Below are 20,671 nucleotides of genomic sequence, written 5' to 3' on the forward strand. Positions count from 1 at the left end.
TGTGGATGATGGGTTCTGCTTCGTGGTCAACCGTGGTGTCGGTTGTCACTGGTGTGTGTGTTGGGGGATCAAAAAAGATAGGGTCCAAGGTGGGTTGCTCAGGGTAGTCTGTGATTCTGAGTTTGATTTGGTCCAAATGTTTCCGATGAATGAGTCCATTTGAAAGTTTGACCCGAAACACCCTGCTCTCCTCTTTGGCCAAGACAGTGCCGGGAAGCCACTTGGGACCTTGTCCAATACAGGATCATTGACTTCAATCTCGCGTGACACACTTGCGCTATCATGGTATGCACTTTGTTGAAGCCGCCTGCTCTCTACCTGTTCATGTAGACCAGGGTGAACTAACGAGAGCCTTGTCTTAAGTGCTCTTTTCATGAGCAGTTCAGCAGGTGGGATCCCAGTGAGTGAGTGTGGTCTCGCGCGGTAGCGAAGCAGGACTCGGGATAGGCGACTCTGCAGTGAGCCTTCAGTTACCCTCTTCAAGCCTTGCTTGATGGTTTGCACTGCTCTCTCTGCCTGACCATTCATACTGGTTTAAACAGGGCAGATGTGACATGTTTGATCCCGTTACAGGTCATGAATTCTTTGAACTCAGCACTGGTAAAACATGGCCTGTTGTGGCTCACCAGGACATCGGGTAAGCCGTATGTGACAAACATGGCCAGCAGGCTTTCAGTGCTGGCAGCAGATGTGCTAGCCGACATGATCTCACATTCAATCCACTTGGAGTACGCGTCTACAACCACAAGGAACATTTTACCCAAGAACGGGCCTGCATAGTCAACGTGTATCCTAGACCACGGTTTGGAGGGCCAAGACCATAAACTGAGCGGCGCCTTCCTGGGTACATTGCTAAGTGCGAGCACATATTACATCTGTGAACGCAGGACTCTTTAAGTCCGCATCGATACTGGGCCACCACACATGGGATCTGGCTATCGCTTTCACCATTACGATGCCTGGGTCGGTACTGTGGAGGTCATTGATGAAGGTGTCTCTGCCCTTCTTGGGGACCACTACTCGATTGCCCCACAGAAGACAGTCTGCCTGTATAGATATTTCATCTTTGCACCGCTGGAACGGCTTTATCTCTTCCTGCATTTCCATTGGGACACTGGACCAGCTCCCGTGAAGCACACAACTTTTGACTGGAGATAATAAGGGGTCCTGGCTTGTCCAGGTTTTGATCTGCCGGGCAGTGACAGGTGATTGCTCACTCTCAAATGCTTCCAGAACCATGGCTGGATCTGCGGGCTGCGCCATTTCCACCCCCGTTGGTGGGCAATGGCAGCCTACTGAGAGCATCGGCGCAGTTTTCTGTGCCTGACATGTGGCGGATGGCATAGTTGTATGTGGACAACTTGAGCGCCCATCTCTGGATGCGGGCCGATGCGTTGGTATTTATCCCTTTACTCTCGGAAAACAGGGATATAAGTGGCTTATGGTCAGTTACCAATTCGAATTTTAGCCCAAACAGGTATTGATGCATTTTCTTTACCCCATAGACACACGCTAACATTTCTTTTTCAATCATGCTGTAAGCTCTCTCAGCCTTAGACAGACTCCTGGATGCATAAGCAACCGGTTGCAGTTTCCCGAAATCATTAGCTTGTTGCAATACACACCCGACACCATATGACGACGCATCACATGCTAATACCAAACGCTTACATGGATCATACAACACAAGCAATTTGTTTGAGCATAATCATTTTCTCGCTTTTACAAAGGCATTTTCTTGGCTTTTGTTCCAAACCCATTCACCCCCTTTTCATAGGAAGACATGTAGTGGTTCTAGCAGGATGCTGAGACCCGGTAAGAAGTTACCAAAGTAGTTCAAGAGTCTCAGAAACGACCGCAGCTCCATCACGTTCTGTGGCCTCGGTGCATTCTCGATTGCCTCCGCCTTCACGTTGGTGGGCCTGATGCCGTCCGCCGCAACCCTCCTTCGCAGGAACTCCACTTCAGGCGCCAGGAATACAAACTTTGAGCGTTTTAACCTGAGCCCCACGTGGTTGAGTCGACTAAGAACCTCCTCCAGGTTCTGCAGCTGTTTGACTGTGTTCCGACCTGTGACCAAAATGTCATCCTAGAAGACCACGGTGTGCGGCACCGACTTCAGTAAACTTTCTATGTTTCTCTGGAATATCGCCGCCGCTGATTGGATTCTAAACGGGCTTCTGTTATAAACAAAAAGACCTTTGTGAAGGTTGATGCAGGTGAGGGCCTTCGACGATTCCTCCAGTTCCTGCGTCATGTAGGCTGAAGTTAGATCTAGCTTCGTGAACGTCTTTCCTCCCGCCAGCGTTGCAAAGAGGTCGTTGGCTTTTGGTAGTAGGTATTGTTCTTGCAGGGAGAAATGATTGATAGTTACTTTGTAATCGCCACAGATTCTGACGGTGCCATCTCCCTTGAGGATTGGGACAATAGGACTGGCTCACTTGCTGAACTCGATCGGTGAAATGATGCCCTCTCGTTGCAGCCGGTCTCGCTCGATCTCTACTCTTTCTCTCATCATGTACGGTACTGCTCTCGCCTTGTGATGGATGGGTTGCGCCCCCGGAATTAGATGGATCTGCACTTTTGCTATTTAGATTTTCCCAATGCCTGCTTTGAACGGCGAAGGATATTTGTTTAAGCCCTGGGCACACAAAGTGTCGTCAGCGGGCGATAGCGCTCGGACGTTGTCCCAGTTCCAGCGTATCTTTCCCAGCCAGCTCCTGCCGAGCAGCGTGGGACCATCGCCCAGTACCACCCAGAGTGGTAGCTTGTGCATCGCTCCATCGTTGGAGACCTTTACGGTAGCACTGCCGATTGCAGGAATCAGTTCTTTAGTGTAAGTTCTTAGTCTCGTGTGAACTGGAGTTAAGACTGGCCTTGAGGCCTTGTTGCACCATAACCTTCTGAAAGTCTTTTTGCCCATGATGGACTGGCTCGCGCCCGTGTCCAGCTGCATTGACACCGGGAGTCCATTTAATTCAGCATTCAGCATTATCGGGGGACAATTCGTGGTGAATGTGTGCACCCCATGTACCTCTGCCTCCTCTGTCTGAGGCTCTGGTTCGTAGTGATCCTCCGTGGATCTGTCCTCCTCTGCAATGTGGTGGTTTGCAGCTTTAACAGGCTTAGCAGCTTGCCTGCACACTCATTGAAGGTGTCCCATTGTTCCACAGCCCTTGCAAACGTATCCTTTAAATCAGCATGAATGGAAACGATGATCACCCCCGCAGCGCCAACAAGGTGTTAATGGCCTTGCATTCATCACCCTTAATGGTGGACTCTGAGACATATGCGGACGTGTAGCTGCAGGTATATGTGACCTGCCCTGTATGTTACGATTCGAAAACAACATCACTTTGTTCACAGTACTTGTAGCGACACTTGTGTGCTGAGAGATTTGCTTAATATTGTCACTGGTGGCAAAGAACGCCTGGGCTATCGCTATGGCCTTACTCAAGGTTGGGGTCTCTACAGTCAAAAGCTTGCGAAGTATGGTTTCGTGGCCAATGCCAAGTACGAAAAAGTCTCCGAGCATGTGTTCCAAATGTCCTTCAAATTCGCAATGTGCTACAAGGAGTCTCAGCTCGGCGACATAACTCGCCACTTCCTGGCCTTCAGACCTTTTTTAGGTGTAGAACCGGTACCTCGCCATCAGAACAGTTTCCTTCGGGTTCAAATGCTCTCGGACCAGTGTGTACAAATCGTTGTACGATTTCTCCGTGTGTTTCATTGGAGTGAGCAGATTCTTCATGAGGCCATACGTTGGTGCCTCACATTCGGTGAGGAGGATCGCTCTACGTTTGGCAGTGCTCTCTTCCCCATCTAGCTCGTTGGCCACGAAGTATTGGTCGAGTCGCTCCACAAAAGTTTCCCAATCATCTCCCTCCGAAAATTTCTCCAGGATGCCCACTGTTCTCTGCATCTTTGGGTTCGCTATCTGTATCTCGTCGCCAGTTGTTGTGTATGGAGAAAGAGTCAGACTGAACACTGTGAGCTCAAAGTAAAGTGTGACCTTAGTCTTTTATTGCAGGTCTCCAGAGTGCCTCTACAACCGGTGAAGCCTCCTTAAATACCTGTACTCCCAAGGGATTATGGGATCCCTTGGGACTCCGAGGAATGAGCCCTCTGGTGGCGGTACAGAGTAAATACAAGTCCACATATATAACACTGCCTTCATGAACAGCGGAAGTAGGTGGGTTGGGGGTCGAGATTCAGATTTTTAACAGATTAACCTGGCACATGACCCCAACCCACCTGTTTTTTGCCGTTAACATTCCCCCGCATTACTATATTACAATGGTGACTACACTTCAAAAAGTACTTCATTGGGTGTAAAGCGCTTTGGAATGTCCGGTGGTCATGAAAGGCGCTATATAAATGCATGTTTCTTTTCCATGTACTTTGAGTCCAGTTTTAGTTAAATTTAATTTAGCAGGTTGTTGATGAACTCACCGACTGAGTAATTTTACATGCGTGGCATCAGGAGGTAGCCTCGGTTGAGCGGTTTGAGAATGCACTCTTGCTTTTGCTTTTGTGTAATTTTGGAGACATATTTGAGAGTCTCATACTTCACATTCTGAAGTATTTACTTACAATTTCATCCCAGGTGGTCAGTCAATATCAGCTGTTTGTTACAAGCACTAATTTATGGGCCCAGAATTTGCTGAAAAAATAATGGCATGTGAACAAGATACGTTAATGTGCAAATCGGCCGGCAGCTTGTGGCGAGGAAGAGATACCCGTGAGTTGCGAATCGCTGCAAATTGCTGGCCGATTTGCACCACTCTGCCGTTAGCTTTGTGAAAACGATATCTTCGATTAACTTCCTGGTAAGTTCATTTTCACATTCATTGGCTATTAAACTCACCACAGAAAGTTTAATCTAGTAATTAACAGCTTAAGTATCCTTTTAACAATGTGATGATTGTTAGTGACTGTCAATCATGCCAGGACCAGCAGCAGGCGTACCTAAAAATGAGGTGCCAACCTGGAGAAGCTGCAATACAAGACAACATGCATTCTAAACAGCAGAAACAGCTTGCTACAGACAAAGGTGTGCGATCCCATAATCCACAGATCAGATCAAAGCTCTGCAGTCCTCCCACATCCAGTCAAGAATGGTGGTGGACAATTAAACAACTAATGGGAGGAGGAGGGTCCATGAATATTCTCATCCTCAATGATGGCAGAGCCCAGCATACGAGTGCAAAAGGCAAGGCTGAAGCGTTTGCAACCATATTCAGCCAGAAGTGCCGATTGAATGATCCATATCGGCTTCCTCCTGAGGTCCCCACTATCACAGACGCCAGTCTTCAGCCAATTCGATTTACTCCACGTGATATCAAGAAACAGCTGAGCGCACTGGATACAGCCCCGACAACATCCCGGCTGTTATGCTGAAGACTTGTGTTCCAGAACTAGCCGCACATCTAGCCAAACTGTTCCAGTACAGCTACAACACTGGCATCTATCCGACAATGTGGAAAACTGCCCACGTATGTCCTGTCTACAAAAACCAGGACAAATCCAATTACCACCCCATCAGTCTACTCTCAATCATCAGCAAAGTAATGGAAGGTGTCATCGACAGTGCTATCAAGCAGCACTTACTCAGCAATAACCTGCTCAGTTTGGGTTCCGCTAGAACCAATCGGCTCCAGACCTCATTGCAGCCTTGTTCCAAACATGGACAAAATGACTGAATTTCAGAGGTGAGATGAGAGTGACTGCCCTCGACATCAAGGCAGCATTTGACCGAGTGTGTCATCAAGGAGCCCTAGTAAAATTGATGTCAATGGGAATCAGGTGGAAAACTCTCCACTGGCTGTAGTCATACCTAGCACAAAGGAAGATGGTTGTGGTTGTTGGAAGTCAATCATCACAGTCCCAGGACATCACTGCAGGAGTTCCTAGGGCAGTGTTCTAGGCCCAACCATCTTCAGCTGCTTTATCAATGACCTTCCCTCCATCATAAGGTCAGAAGTGGGGATGTTCGTTGATGACTGCACAGTGTTCAGTTCCATTTGCTACTTCTCAGATAATGAAGCAGCCCATGCCTGGATGACATTCAGGCTTGGGCAAGTAACATTCATGCCACACAAATGCCAGGCAATGACTATCTCCAACAAGCAAGAGTCTAACCACCGCCCCTTCATTAAACGGCATTACCATCGCCGAATCCCCCACCATCACCATTGACCAGAAACTTAACTGGACCAGCCACGTAAATACTGTGGCAACAAGAGCAGGTCAGAGGCTGGATATTGTGCTGTAAATATCTCATCTCCTGACTCCCCAAAGTCTTTCCAACATCTACAAGGCACAAGTCTGGAGTGTGATGGAATACTCTCCACTTGCCTGGATGAGTGCAGCTCCAATAACACAAGAAGCTCGAAACCATCCTGTACAAAGCGGCCCGCTTGATTGGCACCCCATCCACCACCTTGAACATTCACTCCCTCCACCGCCGGCTCACCGTAGCTGTAGTGTGAACCATCTGCAAGATGCACTGCAGCAACTCGCCAAAGCTTCTTTGGCAGCACCTCCCAAACCTGCGACCTCTATAACCTAGAAGGACAAGGGTAGCAGGCGTGTGGGAACACCATCACTTGCAAGTTCTCTCCAAGTTACACACTGTTCTAACTTGGAAGTATATCGCCATTCCTTCATCGTTGCTGGGTCAAAATACTGGCATTCCCTCACTAACAGCACTGTGGGAGTACCTTCACCACAAGGACTGCAGCGGTTCAAGAAGGCTGTTCACCACCACCTTCTCAAGGGCAAATAGGAATGGGCAATAAATGCTGGCCAAGAACGAATTGAAAATAAAATCAATCACTCTCTTGCCCCAAAAGTGAATAATTTAAAGTGTGGAGACTCATGTCAAATTTTTTAATTTTAAGGGCTAGAATCTCGACTTTTTTTGCATGCTTAACGCCCACTTAACGCCCATTTTACTGCTGAAATGACGTATAATGTCCAGATATCGCCCATTTTGGCACAAAATGGAAACTGGCAGGCATTTTTTGGAAACTTATCAGCGAGCATTATTTTCCCCATGTGCTTAACGCTGGGAAAAAATATTACTGCCCGCCCACGTTTTTTGGGTGGAATCATCAGAATGGGCGAATTCAATGCCCATAATATCACCCAGCGTTACTTTCCGCACGGATTTAATGCCGAGATTCAATATTAACGCCCGCCCACTTTTTTTTGTTGTAAAGAGCATATTTACTGAAACTAGCGGCAATGAGATTGCCCACCGTCAATTTAACCACCTCGCACACATATCGCTCGCCCAAAAAATGCCCAGAAAAAGTGGAACTCACCAGAACTAATCACAGGGTTATGGACGCCATGTTCTAGATCACATGTCGCGTCCTTTAAAAAGCTGCTGTGCTTCAACCTCAGTGGAGTTCAGATGTACTCTGCAGGTCGTTGCAGTTGATGTGAACATCTGTAAAAAACATCTTGACCATACTGTGACCGATTGGAATTGAATAGGTGTCTTCGTCGGGACATTCCTTGTTTAGGAACATAGGAACATAGGAATTAGGAACAGGAGTAGGCCATCTAGCCCCTCGAGCCTGCTCCGCCATTCAATAAGATCATGGCTGATCTGGTCGTGGACTCAGCTCTACTTACCCGCCCTCTCCCCATAACCCTTAATTCCCTTATTGCTTAAAAATCTATCTATCTTTGACTTGAAAACATTCAATGAGCCAGCCTCAACTGCTTCCTTGGGCAGAGAATTCCACAGATTCACAACCCTCTTGGAGAAGAAATTCTTTCTCAACTCGGTTTTAAATTGGCTCCTCCGTATTTTGAGGCTATGCCCCCTAGTTCTAGTCTCCCCCACCAATGGAAACAACCTCTCTGCCTCTATCTTGTCTATCCCTTTCATGATTTTAAATGTTTCTATAAGATCACCCCTCATCCTTTTGAACTCCAAGGAGTAAAGACTCAGTGTACTCAATCTATCATCATAAGGTAACCCCCTCATTTCTCGAATCAGCCTAGTGAATCGTCTCTGTACCCCTTCCAAAGCTAGTATATCCTTCCTTAAGTAAGGTGACCAAAACTGCACGCAGTACTCCAGTTGCGGCCTTACCAATACCTTATACAGTTGCAGCAACACCTCCCTGCTTTTGTACTCCATCCCTTTTGCAATGAAGGCCAACATTCCATTTGCCTTCCTGATTACCTGCAAACTAACTTTTTGGGATTCATGCACAAGGACCCCCAGGTCCCTCTGCACCACAACATGTTGTAATTTCTCCCCATTCAAATAATATTCCCTTTTACTGTTTTTTTTCCCAAGGTGGATGACCTCACACTTTCCGACATTGTATTCCATCTGCCAAACCTTAGCCCATTCGCTTAACCTATCCAAATCTCCTTGTAGCCTCTCTGAGTCCTCTACACAACCCGCTTTCCCACTAATCTTAGTGTCATCTGCAAATTTTGTTGCACTACACTCTGTCCCCTCCTCTAGGTCATCTATGTATATTGTAAACAGTTGTGGTCCCAGCACTGATCCCTGTGGCACACCACTAACCACTGATTTCCAACCGGAAAAGGACCCATTTATCCCGACTCTCTGCTTTCTGTTCGCCAGCCAATTCTCTATCCATGCTAATACATTTCCTCTGACTCCGCGTACCTTTATCTTCTGCAGTAACCTTTTGTGTGGCACCTTATCGAATGCCTTTTGGAAATCTAAATACACCACATCCATCGGTACACCTCTATCTACCATACTCGTTATATCCTCAAAGAATTCCAGTAAGTTAGTTAAACATGATTTCCCTTTCATGAATCCATGCTGCGTCTGCTTGATTGCACTATTCCTATCCAGATGTCCCGCTATTTCTTCCTTAATGATAGTTTCAAGCATTTTCCCCACTACAGATGTTAAACTAACCGGCCTATAGTTACCTGCCTTTTGCCTGCCCCCTTTTTTAAACAGAGGCGTTACATTAGCTGCTCTCCAATCCGCTGGTACCTCCCCAGAGTCCAGAGAATTTTGGTAGATTATAACAAATGCATCTGCTATAACTTCTGCCATCTCTTTTAATACCCTGGGATGCATTTCATCAGACCAGGGGACTTGTCTACCTTCAATCCCATTAGTCTGTCCAGCACTACCTCCCTAGTGATAGTGATCATCTCAAGGACCTCCCTTCCCATATTCCTATGACCGGCAATTTTTGGCATGGTTTTTGTGTCTTCCACTGTGAAGACGGAAGCAAAATAATTGTTTAAGGTCTCAGCCATTTCCACATTTCCCATTATTAAATCCCCCTTTTCATCTTCTAAGGGACCAACATTTACTTTAGTCACTCTTTTCCGTTTTATATATCTGTAAAAGCTTTTACTATCTGTTTTTATGTTTTGCGCAAGTTTACCTTCGTAATCTATCTTCCCTTTCTTTATTGCTTTTTTAGTCATTCTTTGCTGTTGCTTAAAATCTTCCCAATCCTCTAGTTTCCCACTAACCTTGGCCACCTTATACGCATTGGTATTTGATTTGATACTTTCCTTTATTTCCTTGGTTATCCAAGGCTGGTTATCTCTTCTCTTGCCGCCCTTTTTCACTGGAATATATTTTTGTTGCGCATTTTGAAAGAGCTCCTTAAAAGTCCTCCACTGTTCCTCAATTGTGCCACCATTTAGTCCTTGTTTCCAGTCTACTTTAGCCAACTCTGCCCTCATCCCACTGTAGTCCCCTTTGTTTAAGCATAGTACGCTCGTTTCTGACACAACTTCCTCATCTTCAATCTGTATTACAAATTCAACCATATTGTGATCACTCATTCCGAGAGGATCTTTTACGAGGAGATCGTTATTATTCCTGTCTCATTACACAGGACCAGATCCAAAATGGCTTGCTCCCTTGTAGGCTCTGTTACATACTGTTCTAAGAAACAATCCCGTATGCATTCTATGAATTCCTCCTCCAGGCTACCCCCTGCGATTTGATTTGACCAATCGATATGTAGGTTAAAATCCCCATAACTACTGCCGTTCCTTTTTCACATGCCTCCATTATTCCCTTGATTATTGCCCGCCCCACCATGAAGTTATTATTTGGGGGCCTATAAACTACGCCGACCAGTGACTTTTTCCCCTTACTATCTCTAATCTCCACCCACAAAGATTCAACATTTTGTTCATTGGAGCCAATATCATCCCTCACAACTGCCCTGATATCATCCCTTATTAACAGAGCTACCACACCTCCCTTCCCTTCCTGCCTATCTTTCCGAATCGTCAGATACCCCTGTACGTTTAATTCCCAGTCCTGGCCACCTTGCAACCATGTCTTTGTAATGGCCACCAAATCATACCCATTTGTAATGATTTGTGCCGTCAACTCATTTACTTTATTTCTAATGCTGCGTGCATTTAGGTAGAGTGTTTTCATCCTACTTTTTAAACCATGATTTTTAGTTTTTAGCCCTCCTGCAGCCCTTTTATATTCAGTGGCCCTTTTTGTTTCTTGCCTTTGGTTTCTTTGCCCTCCACTTTCACTCATCTCTTTTCTGTCTTTTGTTTTTGTCTCCTTTTTGTTTCCCTCTGTCTCCCTGTATTGGTTCCCATCCCCCTGCTATATTAGTTTAACTCCTCACCAACTGCACTTGCAAACACTTTGTTTGTGATCAATTGATGGAAAACAGAGAGCTACTGCAATGGGGCCTGTCCTTTCTCACCCTCTCTTGGTGACCAATTACATGCAGCAGACTCGACATTGTTGAAGGAACGCTCCACTGCATTATGTGCCCAATGTAAGACGTGACAGATGAGGACGACCAGACATTACACCCCCCAGAAGTACAAGGAGAAGCATTCTTACCTCGTCTTGACCGACACCATCTGCCTTCGGAGACTGCGCTTCCACAAGGAGGTTATCACTGAGGTATGCCAACTGATAAGGGGAGATCTGCAGCCTGCCAGCACCATCAGTACTGCACTGTCCGTCGAGGTCAAAGTCACCGCGGCACTGTCGTTCTACGCCTCAGGTTCTTTTCAGGCCACAGCTGGAAACATTTGTGGACTTTCTCAGCATGCCACACATCACTGCATTAGACAGGTAACTGAAGCCCTGTACGCACGCAGGAGGGACTTGATCAACTTCCCTATGACCAGGGAGGCACAGAGTGAGAGGGCTCTAGGATTCTCCAGAATTGCAAACTTCTCCAAGGTGCAGGGAGCAATAGACTGTGTGCACATCGTGATGCAGGCACCTTTTCAGGATGCAGAGGTTTTCAGGAACGGCAAGGGATTCCACTCCCTGAATGTCCAACTGGTTGTCGACCACCAGCAAATTATACTGGCAGTGAATGCTCAATTTCCGGGCAGCATCCATGATGCTCACATCCTGCGTGAGAGCACAGTTTCTGACTTGTTTCACAATGAGCCACAAGGTCAATGCTGGATACTTGGTGACAAAGGATATGGCCTCGCCACTTGGCTGATGACCGCCCTGTGTAACACCCACACCGAAGCTGATAGGCGATATGGCGAGAGCCACAGAGCAACTCGCAATATAGTGGAGAAAACCATTGGAGTGCTGAAGCAGCACTTTAGATGCCTGGACCACTCAGGAGGTGAGCTCCAATACCACCCTGAGCAGGTAGCTCAATTCGTGGTGGTGTGCTCCATGCTACACAACTTGGCTATCAGGAGGGGACAAGAATTGCCTGATGAGTCTGATAGTCCACCTCACCAGAGAGAGGAAGAGGAGGATGAGGAGGCAGACGCTGACATCGGCCCAGACAATCAGGCTGATGCTGAAGCCATGCCCCCACCCCCCCTCTAGACTGCATGAAAGGGCCCATGGTGGCATGATAGCCTTACGTCAGGAGCTCATCAATGATCGCTTTGACTGAAAGAACATTGGTGTTATTTACAAAGTTGCTGGGTGTGCAGGTCATACATCAATAGTGGGAATCACCTTGGTGACAGTTAAAGTTTAAGTTGATTGAAGTTAAGTGTCATTAGACCCTTTGATGTTAAGGAATCACCAGCGTGTAATGGTGCAGCCAATGCGCTACAAAGTTTCGTTAAATAAAAAATATTTAAACCGAACATTAGTCTGAAATCATCAGTATTTCTGTACAAACCAACCCTCAACCCTCAATCCTCAACCCCCCCCCCACCCCCCCCCGCTTCTCCTCCCCACCTCTACTCCTTCCTCTTTCTCTCCTGACTCCAAACCATCTGGCTGAGGAGGTCCTCAGGCGATGCTTCATTTGGCGGGGGGTGTGACTACCGAAGCGCTGCTTGGATGGATATGGGAGAAGATGGTCCCGAGGTGGGAACATGCTCTGAACCAGAAGCAAGATGTTGCTGCTGGCTCTCGTGTGGTTAGCAATGGGGGTGCAGCACCTTGGGGTGCAGGGGTGCAGTGCGGCACTCCGGGACCACTGGGAGCCCTCTGCCACCAGTGTTCCTGGCTACCAGCTCCAGGGCCTCCTACATCCCTTCCATGTTATATCTTATTTGTTGGATAAAAACTCGGTGCCAACTATGTTCTTGATGCTTAGTAGGCTTTTTGCTACTGGTGAATCTCCGTCGTGCCTCCCACAACAGCCAGGCAAGCACACACCACAGCCACGCATGCTTTCAGTGCCTCTGAGCTCCCTCTCTTTCTCTCTCTGTCTCCTCTTCTGTGCGTCATGATGACCCTTGACCTCCTGAATCACGGGAATCGAGCGTTGCCATGCCGTTGCTAAGGACGGCCACACTTTACGGCAGAAGGTCAAAATAATTTAACACTGCCGCCCTTGCGATATCACTCGTGGTAATGCCCATTTTCAAAAATGGAAACTGGGTGTTTTGAGAATGGGCAAGAAGCCAGTGATCTGAAAACCCTTTTTTAACGCCAAAGCTGGAAATAACTCCCATTTTTTGAGTGATAAGCACAAAAGTGGAGGTTCTAGCCCTAAGAATGTTTTCTTTTCCTTTCTGTCTCTTTTTTTCTCTCTCTTAATCCAATCTTTCTCTCTCTCTATTTCTCTTTTTGTACCTGATTTGATATTGAATTCACACCTTTTAATTCACCCGCCTTCTCAGTCCTTCCTTTGTTTATTTCTCAGTCCTTTATGCTCATTGGTTAAGAATGTCCTGTTTGTCCTCTTGCTCTCCAAGATGCAAGATGCCCTGTTGTTGTTATCAGCTCGCACTGCCAGTGACTTTGTGGGCAAAAATATTTTGAACTAAAGGGTGCAGGAACAAACCTAACTAGTAGGGCGCACCAGCAAATTCTAGGCCATTGATTTATTAGGAGTTTGGTGTTTTCAGTAATCTGATGCTATAGTTATTTCTAGATTTTTGGAAATAGAGCAGTCAGTTACATTTTTGTAGTCTGATTTCACAGCCACAGCCAGTTGTCAGATTTTGCAGCTGCTACACTTTATTATTGTTAAAAGACTAAGAACCATGGTAATAATGGTAGCACAGTTTGTGAATTCATGGGTGATGTAAATGTTAGGGGCAATTTTACCAATTTGCCTTCACCTGGACTACATTGTGTAGATATGCAGTATTTCATAAATACATATTGTAGGGTTTCTTGAATGCTGTGGAGCCCTTGTTCCACATACTCTTTCTTGGCATACCGCCAAGTGGAAACGAGTGTTTGTGTCATTTCTCTTCACCTTCCAGGTGGCGATTTTAATCTCTCTAGTGTGCTCTACCATGTGCTTAGCCAGCTCTTGAAACTCTGGCATACTGACACGTCCTCCCCGAGGGAGGGAACCATAGAGTGTTTAGCAACAGTTTAGTAATTAGAAATTGCACTTTGCTCACCTCCCACTGTTCGGGGACAGTCTGGCTCACAGTGCTTGGCGTCCTTAGTTTACAGTTTGTATGTTGGCATGGATTAGCTTGAGAATATGCACTGCACCATAACACTGCAGCTGGACCAAGCAGCAAATGACGAGCAAGTCAGTTACGTGATATGAATCCTGAATGTCCAGAAATTCAAAGTGGCAGGTACATTGCGTGTAGTTCTGCCTAGATCCTTCCACCATTCTGAAACTGGATATCAACCATATAGCTGATGAAGAAAGCCTGAGATTTGGGATTTAAAAAAAAATTGTTTTGAAAGAAAAGGAATCTTGCATTTATTTCGCACCTTTCACGACTACCGGACATCTCAAAGCACTTTACAGCCAATTAAATAGATTTGGAGTGTAGTCACTGTTGTAATTTTTGGGTTATGGGTGATGCTGACGAGACCAGTTTATTATTTATTGCTGATCCTAGTTGAGAAGTTGGTGGTGGGCCTTCTCCTTGATACGTAACAGTCTTTGTGGTGATGATGCTTCCCTGACTGGGGTGAGCAGCAAATTTCAGGCTTTTAACCCAGTGACAATGCAGGAATGGTGGTATATATTCAATTGTGTGACTTTGAGGGCAGTGCGGCTTTTAGGGAACTTGCAGGTGATGGTGTTTTCGTGACGTTGCTGCTCTTGTCCCACCTCGATGGTAGATGTCGCATGGCTGGGAGATGCTGTTAAAATAAGCCTGTAGTGCATTCTGCAGATAGTCCATACTGCAGCCACAGTGCATCAATGGTGGAGGTGGTGAATATTGAGTTTAGTGGCACACATGCTGACCAAGACGTCTTTGTCTTGGGACGTACTGAACTTCTTGAGTGTTGTGTGGCTGCACCCACCCAGGTGAGTGGTGAGCATTCCATCACACTCTTTACTTGAACCTTGCAGATGGTGGAGAGCCATTGATGGATCAGGTGGTGAATCACCCATCGCAAAATACCCAGCCTCTTCCCTGCTCCTCTGGCCGTGGTATTGACCTGACTACATACAATATATGAGAAACAACTTTTGTCAGCAATATATGGAATGCTTGTTAACTTTTCTTCTGTTAACCATTTTTTGTGAATGTCGATAGCTCTAGTTTTCCATATTTTCCATGTACAATATTTCAGGCAACAGTGAGTAGTCTCCTGGTAATGAAAAGCTGCTATTGTTTTTCTCCTCACCCATTTCTGTTGCACTTAAGTAGGTAATAGCTTCGACAACAAAAATGGAAAATCTTCAATTTCAGGCTTGATTTTACCATCGGCATTAAATTATTTTTAAAAAGAGCTTACGTTAGGAGTTAAATATTCAACATGCACCATTTGGAGTCTGGAGTCTCCTTTTAATGTGAACACGACACAATTCAAAATATGCATTTGTGTCTGTGTCATTCGTGATGTTACATGAAACGATAAAGCACAACATACCATTTGAACGTGTCATTGAGAATTCACCTTCTGTGGGTCCATCGAGTTTTATCATTACCTTTACAATCTTATACTTCAAAGAATTTTTCTTTTCAGAAAGCCTAAACAGCAGAATAATATTTATTTATTTCTGTTAATTACAGTGTACTTGATCTAAATGCATTTGAACGGCAAAACAAAGCAGAGGGACTCGGCATGGTGACAGAAGAGGGATCAGGTATATGTTGAAGCACCTTATGGCATTCTAGTCATCTTTTATAAGCTTTATAATAAAAATAAGGAGAAAGGCATACTGCTTTGTAATTATGTTATGGAATACTAGCATGCTTAGTGCGATTAATTTGTATGAAAGGTCTCCCTTAACAGAGGTGTAAACCTGTTTGCTTTAAATGGGTTCTTACCTCCATTAGAGATGAAAGCATTTCATACGAATGTGTTAAGCATTCACATACAGGTGCTAGTATCTTATGGCACAATTTTAAAGCCAGTCAGTGGTATTTGATAATAGTTAAATGCACAATTTTGGGGGAATACTAATTTATAATTCTGTATTAAACTAAACATGGGATAACATGTTAAGGTTTCTTTTAGCAATTGTATTTCACAAACTGACAAATAGTAGCGTTGTTTCAAACAAAATATAATTACAAATGATGTTAAGTTTCTTATTCTACTAAAATACTCAGAAATAAATAATTCTAGAATCTAATAAAACAAAATCCTTTCAGAAGGATCCAGTAAAGACTCCTGAAAAGCATTTTTATTATTTCAGTATTTCAGTAGATCTTGTCATTACAAATCAGAAGTAATACACTGATTTATTGGAGGTTTATTTAAGTTGTCTAGGTGGCACAGACATATCCATTTTTGAAACTAAAATGAAAACTAGGTTGATAGATTTGCAAAGCAGCAGTTGTAGGGGGAAATTTTAACCTAAAAAAAAATGGGTGAGTTGGAAGTTAAAATTTGAAAATCTGAATCCGACCTGAACTCGCCTGCAACCCGCCCACTTCCAGTTTGAACGGAGGCGGGATGGGGGTGGGGGGGGTGGGTGGATGGGCAACCAATCCGCTGCCAGGAGGTGGTTCATCTATTTAAATATTATAATGAGGCTGGAAGCCGTTGCTTTAACCTCCATTTTGAATGTAACTTTAACTGGTCGAGTTTTGCACGCCTCGTGAAACCTGCCAGCTAATGGAAGGTGAGGACTGCTGGATCCAGGAGGTAATTGCCCTTACACTGATGTCTTGAAACCAGTATCCCTGCTGACCCCACCTCCCCGAAATCAGGGCCTCCCATTGCTCCCCCGGCACCCTTCGAGGCCTCCCATAACCACCCCCCTCCCCCGAGGCTTTCGATCCCCCCTCTGAGGCTTCCCATAACCCTCCCCCCCACCCAAAGCTTCTTATACCCCCACCCCCCTCCCCCAGGCCTCTGATTTCCCCCTCCAGGCTGCCGAACCGGCCCCAGGCTTCCAATTCCCGCACCAGGCCTCCAAACCCTACCATGAGGTCTCCCCCTTCCCCATGCTCCTCCAGTGTATGTTGCAATGCAAGCACAGCAGTGGCTCTACCACTGATTGTTCAGCCCCACTAACTAAGTCTGCCACCCTCACTGTCCAAAAGGCAACCCTACCCTTTTAAATATAAGGTTCTATTTCACCAAGAAAGGTTCATCATTTTCGTCCATTTCCAAAGTCAGAGTAAAACTGAAGTCTTTATCAAAACTGGGATTCTTTGAAGTATCTACATTTCAAAGGCTTGATTTAGATAAACCATGATTTTAGAGAAAAATATCAACAATCATACTAAAATCAATAAATTTAATTTTGTATATCGTAAGATCTTCAGTTATGGTCTACTTTGAGGGACATGTGTCTTTAACAGTGACTATTTCTGCATCCCAAATGCCAACCTTTGAATGGAAATGAAACCTGAATTAATGTGACAGATTGTTTTAAAAAACACTCTTCACATAATTACCAACACATTTATTTTCCTGTTACAAAGTGTAATTAAAAAATATAAGCCTACAAATTACTAGAAAAAATGTAACCCAGTTACTAAGGCTCCGATATTGGTGGTCTTACCGCCCACTGCCACTAAGATTGAGAGCTGCCGCCCAGACTGACAGCGTAAGCCATTATTTCACCGCCGGGCGGTACTGCCACCACTTTTAGTGGAATCTTCCTGGCAAAGTACCACCCGGTCTCTCGGCAGCCATTGGCAGCACTTGGGCGGGCCTTGGCCTTCATCAGCTTCGGGCCCATAGAAATTATAGACCTGTTAACATCTTTTGTGGGGAAGTTATTTGAATCTATAATTAAGGAGTGATTGAGCACTTAGAGACATTTGAGTTGATGAGAGAGAGCCAACATGCACTTGCAAAGGGTAGATCATGTCTAACAAACTAATTGAATTTTTTGAGGAAGTAACTACAGTAGTAAATAATGTAGCACTCTCACCTCTGACTCAGAAGGTTGTGGGTCCGAGTCCCAATTCCAAAGTTGAGCACAAAAATCTAGGCTGACACTGCAGTGCAGTACTGAGAGAGTGCTGCACTGTCGGAGGTGCCGTCTTTCAGAAGAGACATTAAACCAAGACCCCGTCTAGGAGGTAAAAAATCCAATGGCACTATTACGAAGAAGAGCAGGGGAGTTATCCCTGATGTCCGGACCAATATTTATCCCTCAATCAACATCACTAAAAAACAGATTATCTCGTCATTATCACATTGCTGTTTGTGGGAGCTTGCTTGGCTGCCGTGTTTCCTACATTACAACAGTGACTACACTTCAAAAGTACTTCATTGGCTGTAAAGTGCTTTAGGACATCCCGAGGTTGTGAACGGCGCTATATAAATGCAAGTCTATAAAAAAAATTATTATTAATAGACCTCCAGAAGGTTTTCAACAAGCTTCCACCAAAAAGACTGATGGCTAAAATTAAATTGACGGCAAATTATTGACATTGTTAGGAAATGGGTTAGGTAGTACAAGACAGAGAGTAGGGAGAATGATTATTGGAAGGAAGTGACCAGTGGTGTTCCACAAGGATCTGTGCTGGAGCCTCAACTATTCACTATATTTATTAATGACTTGGATAACACAATAGAGATCCGTATATCCAAGGTTGCCAATGACACAAAGATTGGTGGCATAGTAAGTAGTGTAGACTGGAGCATAAAATTACAAAGAGACATTGATAGATTAAGTGAGTGGGCAAAACTGTGGCAGCTGGATTTCACCACAGGTAAGTGCGAGATCATCCATTTTGGACCAAAAAGGGATAGTTTCCAACTATTTTTTAAATGGTGAAAAGCTAGTAACGGTGGAGGTCAAATGATATTTTAAAATCCATGTACACAGATCATTAAAATGTAGTAGTTGGGTACAAAACAAAAATCAAAAAGACTAATGTAAATTTAGCCTTTATAACTAGAGGGCTAGAATAGCAAGGGGAGGAAGTTTTTCTACAGCTATACAAAACCCTGGTTAACCACACCTGGAGTATTGTGTACAGTTCTGGGCACCCGCACCTTGGAAAGGATATATTGGCCTTAGAAGGAGTGCAGCACATATTCACCAAAATGTTACCAGGGCTCCAAAGGTTAAATTAGGACCAGAGATCACATTAACTAGGCTTGTACTCCCTGGAATATAGAAAGGGTCAGGTGTGATGTGATTGAGGTCTTTACAATTTTGAAAGGAATTGCTGAGGTAGATAGAGAGAATCTTTTTCCGCTGGTGGGGAAGTCAAGGACAAAGGCACATAACATTAAAATCAGAGCCAGGACATTCAGGTGAGAAGTTAGGAAACACTTCTTCACACAAAGGGTGGTACAAGTGTGGAACTCCCTCCCACAAAAAGCAGTAGATTCTAGCTGAATTAATAATTTTAAATCTGAGGCCGATAGATTTTTTCTAGCCAAAGGTATCAAGACGAGGGGATGGAGTTAAGTCACAGATCAGCCACGATCTCATTGAATGGTGGTACAGGCGTGAGGGGCTGAATGGACTACTCCTGTTCCTAAGTACTGTTTGTGACATTAGCATATGGACATTTAACTGTTTGTATGGCATTCCTCTATGTATTACTTTAATAGAAAAATGAATCCCTTTATTTTAGAATAAAATGGGAAATTCTTCTGTTAAAATAACAGACAGATGACTGTCATATGATACATTATCACAAACAGTAATTTGTGGGCTAGGTGTCAGAAATACGTTCTGACTTATTATTCTCCCAACTAACCAACAACGGTCATGTTATATATTCGTAATGCAAAAACAGCAGTGCCACTGCAGTTATCAAACGATAATGCATTTTACTTTTTCAGCAATAAAGATATCCTGCTTAATCCAACTTTTGATGTATCCAGCAAGTCTTTTTTAGAGGTATCCTTTATAGACAGTCAAAAGCTTAACTGCTGCAAAAAAATTATCAATTACAAATGTAAATACTGCTTGATCTGGAAGCCTCTCTTTTGAGAAGCCAATCATACTGCTGCATTTTCCATCTTTCAAACGTTGTAACCATCAATTTTTATTTGATCCTTCCGCTTGATTTTGAAACATTCCTCATTACAATCGTCTTGTATATCGTTCAGCAGCAGTAGTCATTTAGTTGTGATTTATCTATCACTTGTTTGCTTGTTATGTCATGTGACTGTGTTACCAAAAAAGAAAGTGTTGTGTTTCATGAAAACCAAATAACTCACCAAATATCGCTCTTTGAAAAATGCGTCATCATTTACCAAATTACAAATGACAATCAGCGAAATTAAATTTTATGCAGACACTAGGATCAAATATTAAATGAAAAATGAGGAAGCCATTTGAACTGCACAGATTTTTCAAGTACTTTACCAGCACCAGTATGTATTAAACGTATGTACCTGTGCACTAGGACATGTGTGTGTGCATTCATGTGCGTGTTTGTAAAAAAATAAATCAAGTGTTGAATTGTTCATTTTGAATTCATTGCATAAATAAATGTTGAAATAAACGTAGGGTTTGTTAGTTATTGAAAGTACCTTTCTTTGTTTTACATGACATAAACCCTTTGTTATTTAGTTAGAAAAAAACCAAGGAGATGTGTATATTCTCTGTTTTTTTAATATATGGTTTTCTTTTTGTGTGACTTTTACAATTCTGTTTTCCCCTCTTTCAACCTACCCGATTCTTATAAAATTTAGAATGAAGTTGAGTATAATTTCTAACTACCTAATCTCATCTTTTTTTTTCTTTTGATTTCAATTGTTCTGTCTTCCCCTCCTCAGTCATCACTCATGAGCGCGGTAATTATAACTCTGCCATTTCCTTTGTTACCTTGTGTCAGCACTGTACAGGTCCTGAACTCTGCCAATTTGCACTCTTAGACATTGTGCATAGTTGTTAATGAAAAAGAAAAATAT

The 20,671-nt window shown here is 44.2% G+C and overlaps 1 protein-coding gene across 1 annotated transcript in view; it reads left to right on the forward strand.

The window, feature by feature from the left end:
- ryr2a (ryanodine receptor 2a (cardiac)) overlaps window positions 1-20,671 on the forward strand; it is a 924,147-nt gene that overhangs the window by 738,360 nt on the left and 165,116 nt on the right. The window contains exon 83 of the mRNA XM_070890953.1: window positions 15,400-15,473. Within this exon, the coding sequence (XP_070747054.1) occupies window positions 15,400-15,473 (74 nt within the window). The remainder of the gene's footprint in view (window positions 1-15,399; window positions 15,474-20,671) is intronic.

Source organism: Pristiophorus japonicus, chromosome 9 (assembly GCF_044704955.1).
Source record: "Pristiophorus japonicus isolate sPriJap1 chromosome 9, sPriJap1.hap1, whole genome shotgun sequence".
NCBI lineage: Eukaryota > Metazoa > Chordata > Chondrichthyes > Pristiophoridae > Pristiophorus > Pristiophorus japonicus.